An 8,718-nucleotide genomic window follows, 5' to 3' on the forward strand; every position below is an offset into this window, starting at 1 on the left:
TGGACATTTGGGGAGGTTAGATTGAGTAAAAAATGGCCACCTGATCTAAGGTAAGTCAGGATTGGGGGGGAATAGCAGGGGGTTTGAGTGATTGGAGGGGCAACCAGGCTCGTGGAGGGGGGATCCACAGGGTGATTGGAGGGAAGGCAGAGTCTGCAGGGGGCGAGATCGGGGGTGCAGATAGGGTCTGTGGGGGATTCAGGAGTAGGTGGTATCCGTGGCGGGGATCAGTGTCCATGGGAAGTTTTGGTGGGATCATGGGGCTTGCAGGGTCTGCAGGGGGCTTCGGGGCTCTCTTCTTCATTCTCAGGACAGGGGCTATTTTTAGCCACTCCACTTTTGGATGAACAACCCCCCAGTAAACTAACTCCCCCTCATCCAACTCTTCCCCCCAATCTCACTTACTTTCTTGGCTCCTGGCACTGGTGAACTCCAGTAAAGTGGCTCTAGGAGGGGCTTGTGGGATGTGGAGTTTGGAAGGCTTGGGGAGGCCAAGGGGTTGTCTGTCTGGTGGCTAAGAATAGCCTGGTGTGGAGTGAGGGGGTTGGAAAAGTGGAGCCCTAGGGCTGGGGCCAGCCACAGGGCTTTCCCAGCCTTGGGGCTGTGCTGGGAACTGTACAGAAGTTTGGGACAGCTAAATTGGTTTTAAAATGGCTGATCTGTTCTAAATTGAGTGCACCTCAGAGGTAGGGTTAATTTAGATTGGGTCAGCCATTTTTAGACTGATCTAACTGTCCTGAATTTCTGTACAGTTTGCACTTGGATCCACCTAGCTAGTGCAAGGTCCACACTTGGGCAAACTAAGTTAGATCAGGTAGCCATTTTTAACCTGAGCTAACCTCCCTGTAACCTTCCTGAAGTGTTTTGCTGCTCTCCCACCGATATTGTACTGTATCTGTAGATAATGTTGTACATTAGCATCAGTGAGAGCAGCTGCAGTGCTGTTTCTAAAGATAACTGCAGGCTTTAAAATTGAATTACTAATACTGAAATGGTTCTCTGTGTCTTGCTGTTTCTCTGCTGCTGGGCTGTAAACTTTCAGAGATTATTCCTCACCACTGACCCATAACTGTGCTGAATGTTTTCTAATCTAATTTGGAAAAGTGCCTGTGATGCATACGGTATTGAAGAGCACTCTGAAAGATTTCAATTTAGAACAGCACCAGTCTTTTAGTAATACAAAACATACTTTCAGGTAGAAGACACATTCTGTAGCTGCTTGTCACACACATGTGCTGCTGTAATGGAGTAAAGCAAAAATGGTTAGAGGATGGATGGACTTGTGACACTGAAATAGTTCTTTCTTGTATAGGGAGCAGTGAGCTTCTACCATTTTTAAACATGTGTTTTGAGGTTAAAAAATCCCACCTCTAAGCTGCTGCAGCTCTTTAGGACATATGCAGCAGTCTGAGGGAAATCCTGCTCTCTCCTCTGAAGCCCTAGAGTTCCCACTGGCAATTGAACTCAGGCAAAAGGTAAGGGCAGGATTTGTAGTGGTATATGTACTGTGACACACATATAATATGCTGTTTTGCTTCATGATGGCCCCAGGATGGAGAGCAGGGAGAGACTCTTAAATCCCCCTTTCTTCACTGATCCTTCTTGTTAGTGTTAGTCCTTGCAAAGGGACTAACAAGGGATCTGTGTAGTAGTCCAGGGGATGTGTGTAGTAGTGGCTACAGAGTAGCCCAGTACCTGCATGGAAGGATTCCTTTAACTTCCACCTGAACAGCACCTCAAGGAGACTATCCCTTGTACCAGGGTATTTAGGCTGCGTGGCAGCAGTTGAGCGTAGTGTAGAATCTGCAAATGTAGAATTTCTACTGATATGAGAGAAACCTTTGCAGTCTGTGTAAAAGTGTGTGGACTGTGGATCAGAGGGAGAATATTGATTTTTAATGTTGTTTGTTGTTTTTTGAAACTTTTTAAAAGGGTGTTGCCCAAGGAACAAAATGTTTATTTAGTCATTGGGGAAATGACTCTATGCCTGGTGATGTGAACATACTGGTTAAATTGATAAAATGAATCCAGTGAGCAAGAGGTCTGCAGGATCAAGCCCCTATTTCATTTTTGCAGCCTATTTTAAAAAAATGAAATATTAAAAAGAGTATTTTCACACTAAATGTTTTCATTCTGTGGGGGATGGCAGATGATGATAACAAAGTGTGTCTTTTTTAGGTTGTGGGACTGGAAAGTACCTCACTGTCAACAGTCAGGTGTATAATCTGGGCTGTGATTACTGTGGGCCATTAGTGGAAATTTCAAAGAAGAAAGATTGTGAAGTATTGGTATGTGACAACCTTAATCTTCCATTTAGGGATCAGTGCTTCAATACAATCATCTCCATTGGAGGTAAGAGGATAGGGGAGCATGTTTGTGGTCTGCCAAAGTAAATGTGAAATATTGTAGTTAATTTTCCTGTTTGTTTCTGTGTTTCACTAATGATTATTGTTAAATGATTTAATTTAAAACATGAATTCATGATTGGAAACCTTAGAATGAAGAGGCATTTGATATAATTTTACAGCCATGGTACTGGCTAGGGAAGTATACAGACTGTGTGTATGGCTTTCTCCTGGGATAATTGTTTCCATTTAACATGTGCTAACTATCATGTATTAAACTCCAAGTATAAACAATTCAATCTGTAGTTTTAATACATGCTAGTTGGTCAAGGGATACTCTTTCCTCCAGGGGTCTTCCTCGCCTAGGTAAAATGTTAAAGCTACAATTTGCCTTGTCTATGCTAGGACTTTAATGTGTCAGTTAGCATACTTTAGGTAATGTGTTAAGAGTACTTTTTTTCTAGTGCTGACAAGCCATAAAAATCCGAAACTACATAAGCAACCTAAGCGCCTATGTCCCATTTTCTAAAATGAGTCAGGAATTTATCAGCCTAACTCCAACAGGTACTCATTTTGAAAAAATATTACCTATGTTCTGCGCATCTATATTTAAGTCGAATAGTAGAGGATTCATTTCAAAATGTGTTTAGTAGTATCTATCATCACTATTATATTGTACCATTTAACCTGCACAATACTGCTAATAGCATCTCATATACAAATGATAAAATATGAATAATACTGTTGTTCATTGTATTTGACCGCAGAGAAATAATTCTATGTGGTGAATAAAATGTTTTGCCATAGGAAATGCATGTTTCAGTAGGTCCATGCCTCAGTAAATTCACAAAATTTGAGTGGGAGAGAGTGCCCAGTATACTAACAGATTTACCTTACTAACAGGTTTTACTACCTGCCAGTGAGACTGAGCCAGAGTCACCTCTTAGTTACACTTGCATAATAAACGGATATAAAATCAATATATCTTTCTGCCTGCCTGCATCCTACCTAGGCCAATTACTAGATTGATGAGAATAAATATGATAATCACATTCTTTTACATATAACAGTAATGAATGTTCATCCTAAATAAAATGAAATCTAGTACATATTTGTCTGTCTCATTGCGCCAAATTGTTCTTCTTTCGTCTTCTGTGAAAAAGGAAAATATTCATATCAATCATCAAATGCTCCTCTGCTGTTGATCAAATTAATATGTCTATAGAATCACCAGGAAGATTATTCAAGAGGTAAGGATTTTTTGGGTTAAATCTTTTATTGGATCTGATTTTATTGGATCATGGCTGAGATAAAGTTAGATAAGCTTTTGAATAAAACTTTGCATTCAAAAGCTTCTCTAACTTTATCCAAACTATGCAGTTAGTCCAATAAAAGATATTACCCCAAGATATCCTTGTCCCTTGCATAATTCCTAGACCATCACTGATACAACATCACTCTAATATTACTACTAGGATTATGACATTTTAGCTTTGAAGAGAATTTGATTCATTATGTGAACCTTATTTAGACAGGAACTTTACAGATTGTGTTGGCTGATTATATGTTCCTGGTGTTGGAAGTCACCGTAGTGACAGAATCCTTCAGATCAGTCAGTAGCCTTTAGTACCATTTTATCTCATCTTGAACACATCCAAGGATGGCAACTGCACAACCTCTGCTGGGAGAGTGTTCCAGATTCTGGTAACCCTTATGGAAAAAAAGTTTTTTCTTATGTCCAGCCTAAATTTTCCCTCTATTAGCTTGTGCCCATTGGTTATCATCCTCCCTTCAGGTGCCTTCTTGAAGAGTTGATCCCCTAGATCTTGATGCTCACTCCTAACATACTTGTAGGCAGCTATCAAGTCACCTCTCAGTCTTATCTTACTCAGACTGAACAGGCCCAGTTCCCGGAGTCTCTCCTCATTTCCTTCAGGCCCCTAATCATATGGGTGACCCTTCTTTGTACCCTCTCAAGATTATCCACATCCTGCCTGAAGTGTGGTGCCCAGAGCTGGACTCAGTACTCCAGCTGTGGCCTCACCAATGCCAAATAGAGAGGGAGAAGCACCTCCATGGATCTATTGCCAACACATTGGCTGATGCACGGCAGAGTTCTATTTGCCTTGCTGGTGACTTCATCACACTGTTGACTCATGTTCATCTTCTGGTCGATTGCAACCCCCCAGGTCCTGTTCAGATGCTGTACCAGCCAGTTTACCACCAACCATCATGTAGTTATGGTGAAGGTTCTTCCTACCCAGATAAAGAACCCTGCACTTATCCCTATTAAATCTCATCTGTTTCCATTCCGTCTATAAAACCAGTTTGTCAAGGTCATCCTGGATCCTTACCCTATCCTCTAATGTGCCCACGTTTCCCCACAGCTTAGTATAATCCACAGACTTAATCACTGAGCTTTCCACCCCCTCATCAAAGTCATTAATATGTTAATTAACAGTTCCAAGCACAGATCCCTGGGGGACAACACTGGAGACAGCCCTCGAGGATGAGGCCATTGTATCGATTACAACTCTCTGGGATTGGCTTCTAAGCCAGTTGTCCACCCATATCACTGTAGACTGATCCAGCCCAGTACCCTCCAATTTAGTTGAGAGAACCTCTCGGGAAACAGAATCAAAGGCTTTGATGAAGTCCAATATGTATTTATCTGGAATATTTGATGGACATGTTCCAAATGTACTTATATAAAACCATGTTATCTTGAAACTATTTATATTATTTAGTCACATTTGGTTGCTGTCATGATTACGTTTTCCGTATTCAAGGTTACTTAATTCTCTGAATATTAGGGGGAAAAAAGTGAACAGCATATAAAAATGAAATGTAATTTAATTCTGTTGCATACAGCAAGAGTGGATAGCTCAGGGTACAGTAACAATATGATATTGTCACTGACGTGAATTTGTTCTAGGTTAGTATTGGCCAGAAGTTTTTATTGTACCATCTGTTAGCCATGTAGTTCATTGAACATAATGGGCTCCTATATATGTACAGGGAGGCTGCTTCATGCACTGTAATTGAGTTTGCTGAAGCATGAGAATTACTGCAGTCCAGCAGACTCCAGTGTTATATGTATCAGTGTCCCCACAGTAAAAAATGGCTGTGGGGCACTTCAAAATAAAGCTTGTTCAACAAGCTTTAGTTCAAGGTGCCCTGCTGCCATTTTTCAGCATGGGCACACTGATACATGTAATGCTTCAGGCACTTTAATAATAGTAATTCTTATTATTACACTGATACATGTAATACTTTGGGCACTAATACAAGTGTCCCCCTTCACTCCCAGCCTCTCATAGCATGTTTATAAATGCCTAATGATATGAACAGGTTGGATCAGTTAATATTACTATTAGTTGTAAATTTCAGCAGGATCCCAGTGGGTGAACTGGACATGGAGTCTTAGGTGGTGAAGGAAAAATACATTTCCTAGTATAATTTAGATCCTTTGTATACCAGTGTAAATTACCTGATCATTAGGAAACAGACAGGCAGCTGATCTGGAGTAGGTGCCTCTGATAGATATCTATATTCCTATGCCTCACTGCTGGGAACCCAGGGAGTAGGTAATCAGAATCATAAAAATTAGGAATGGAAGAGACCTCTTGATGTCATCTGGTTCAATCTTCTGCGTGCAGCAGGATCATCTCTATCCAAACCATCCCATACAAGTCCTTGCTTAACATATTCCTAAAATTATACAGTCAATCCTGTCATACAACGACAAAGTATATTGTCCAAATATACCAAAAACACTGTAATCTGCAATGGTAAAGCAGGAGGATAAGGGCTGTTAGTGTCATGCTGCTTCAAGTGTTGTTAAAATGCACTTGAGAGGTCCAAGGAGAGGGTCATGCTCCCTAATAACAAGGAGGGCAAAACCCTCACAATCCATACCAGTCAAACTGTGCGGTAAACCTCTCTCCTGATCCCAAATGTGGTGATTGGTCTGACCTTGAGCAGAGGGGCAAGGCCCTCTAGCGGGCCTCTGAGTTAGAATCCCAGCAGCAGCATTGGCACATGCCAGTCAAAATCTCCAGCCTTGGCAGCAGCTAGCACACAGTGATTCTGAGGAAGACAAAAAAAGAACCCTTCTATGTGTAGCAATAGAAGTGGGAAAAATTCCTTCCTGGCTCTGTGAGACAACCAGGAAAGCCCAGAAGCGTGGGAACAAACAAACACCCTCCATTCTGCTCTGCAACCTGGGGACAGCAAGCATAATTCCACAAATCTCACCCTTTAACTGGAGAACCAGAACTCCCTTTTCTAAGGACCTTGTTACACATTGCACTTTGATCTGCTCAAATGCTCAGGGGTATTAGTGCTAAACTTTGAGTTCGGAGCAGTCACACCCTAAGGCTAAAAAACTTCTCTGACTGCCCCTCACCTACACAGCTACGACTTGCCACTTGAGGACTGGCAAGCAGGGGGTGTGACTAGGAGGTACAGCTCTGGGTTGCCACTACAGGGCTGGTGAGCCAGACAGGCTTCTATCCCTGCTCTAGGGTGTGTGAGAGATGGGTTCTGTGGGGGCAGGAACACGAAGCTGGGAGGCGGAGAAAAAAAATTTAAAGCCATGTCCATGTCCGAATCATCGAATCTCTCCGAATCAATTTGGAGGGTTCCGATTCGATTTGGAGAGATTAAAAGGTCTCCTGATTTGATCTGGATTTGGAGATTTGGCTGCTGAATTGGGCTGAATCTCTGCCAGATCAAATCAGTGACCAAAGCTTCGCACAGCCCTATTATCTTCCAGTTTGTGGGGTTGGGGGAGGAGGGCAGGGGAATGGACCTTTTGGGCTTCCAACTGTGTGCTTGAAAAAGCAACTTCAGCGTAGTTACTCCTAGATCTTCCCTGACCAATACTTATCCAACCTTTTATTGAAAATTTCCAGTGATGAAAATTCCACAGCTTCCCTAGGCAGTCTATTCCACTGCTTTATTTTTGTAATAGTGAAGAGGTTTTTCCTGATATTGAATCTAAACCTACTTTGCTGCCACTTCAAGCCATTGGGATATGTCCTGCTCTTTGTAACAGTGGAAAAAAGGTGTGCTCCCTCTTTATGCTCTTTATAGGAGACCTTCAGATATTTTAAGGCTGCTATCCTATCCCCTCTTAACTACCTATCTTGCAAGCTGAAGATGCCTGTTTCCATCAACCTCATATGGTTTGCCAAATAAAGAGGCACTGTCACCTCCTGTGTCTTGCACCTGATGTGCCTGTTGACGCAGCCCAAAACTGAAAAACTCCCATTGACTGCAGCCTTTTGTGAAGCTGCATCATACTGCAGACTTCTATTGATTCTGTTCCATTCAGACTGTTAGATCCTTCTCTGTAGTGCTGCCACCCAGCCAGTTGTCACCCATTTCATATTTAGGTTTTTGATTCTTCTTGAGGTATAGCATCTTGCATTTGTCAGTATTTAATTTTATCCTCTTGGCTCTTGCCCAGCTTCCTAATCTATCAAAATCTTTCTGAATTGTGCTCATGTCCTTTAGTATGTTTGCACTCCTTCACAGTTTAGTGTCCTCCCTCTGCAATTTTGCTCAAGAAGCTATCTATTCCAGTTGGCAAATCATTAAGAAACATGTTGAACAGCACTGGGCCCAGGACAGACCCCTGTGGGCTCCACTTGGAACTTCCTGTCATTTGAATATGGATCCATTTATAATTCCCCTTTGCTAGTGAACCAGTTGTTTATCCACATTGTAGTAATTTTATCTGGCCTAAATGTGTAAGTTTGTCAAAAGCCTTGCTGAAGTCCAGTACACTATATCCATTGCATTCCCTTCATCCACCTATTTATTTTGTCAAAGAAGGACAGCCAGATTTGTCTGGCATCATTTGGCATCAGTCCACGCTGGCTGCTTGTGATCAGCCTTTCCTCTTCCAGATGTGTATAAATTACTTTCCTGATATGCTCCAGTAGCTTCCCAGGTGTTGAGGTGAGACTAAGTAGTCTGTTATTCCCCAGGTTCTCCTTTTTCCCCTTTTTTTAAAGAGGGACTCTATGTTGGCCCTCTTCTGGTCCTCTGCTACCTCACCTGTCTCCCATGATTTCATTATATTATTGTCAAGGTCTGTGAGATCTCTGCTAGTTCCCTTAGTACCTTGGAATTAAAGTTCATCAGACCCTGATGATTTATTAATTCAGACCTGTCAAAAGCTGTTTTCTCAACTTCCAGCTTGTCCCCTCCCTTATCTAAATAATCCTTATTAGCTGTTTCGCTGCAACTTAATTTTCTGTGAAGTCGGAGGCAACGTAGCTATTGATTAGGTTCGCGTTCTTTGAATGTTCTGTTAACTGGTCACCTTAGCTTTCAGCAGTGGACCCAAAGCTTCCTTGTTTTT

At 41.9% G+C, this 8,718-nt stretch overlaps 1 protein-coding gene across 1 annotated transcript in view; it reads left to right on the forward strand.

The window, feature by feature from the left end:
- The window catches only part of KIAA1456 (KIAA1456 ortholog), a 32,703-nt gene that overhangs the window by 15,864 nt on the left and 8,121 nt on the right, over positions 1 to 8,718 (forward strand). The window contains exon 2 of the mRNA XM_019526524.1: positions 2,179 to 2,352. Coding sequence (XP_019382069.1) covers positions 2,179 to 2,352 — 174 coding nt within the window. The remainder of the gene's footprint in view (positions 1 to 2,178; positions 2,353 to 8,718) is intronic.

This window comes from Gavialis gangeticus, unplaced genomic scaffold (assembly GCF_001723915.1).
Source record: "Gavialis gangeticus isolate Ggan-Ray unplaced genomic scaffold, GavGan_comp1, whole genome shotgun sequence".
Lineage (NCBI taxonomy): Eukaryota > Metazoa > Chordata > Crocodylia > Gavialidae > Gavialis > Gavialis gangeticus.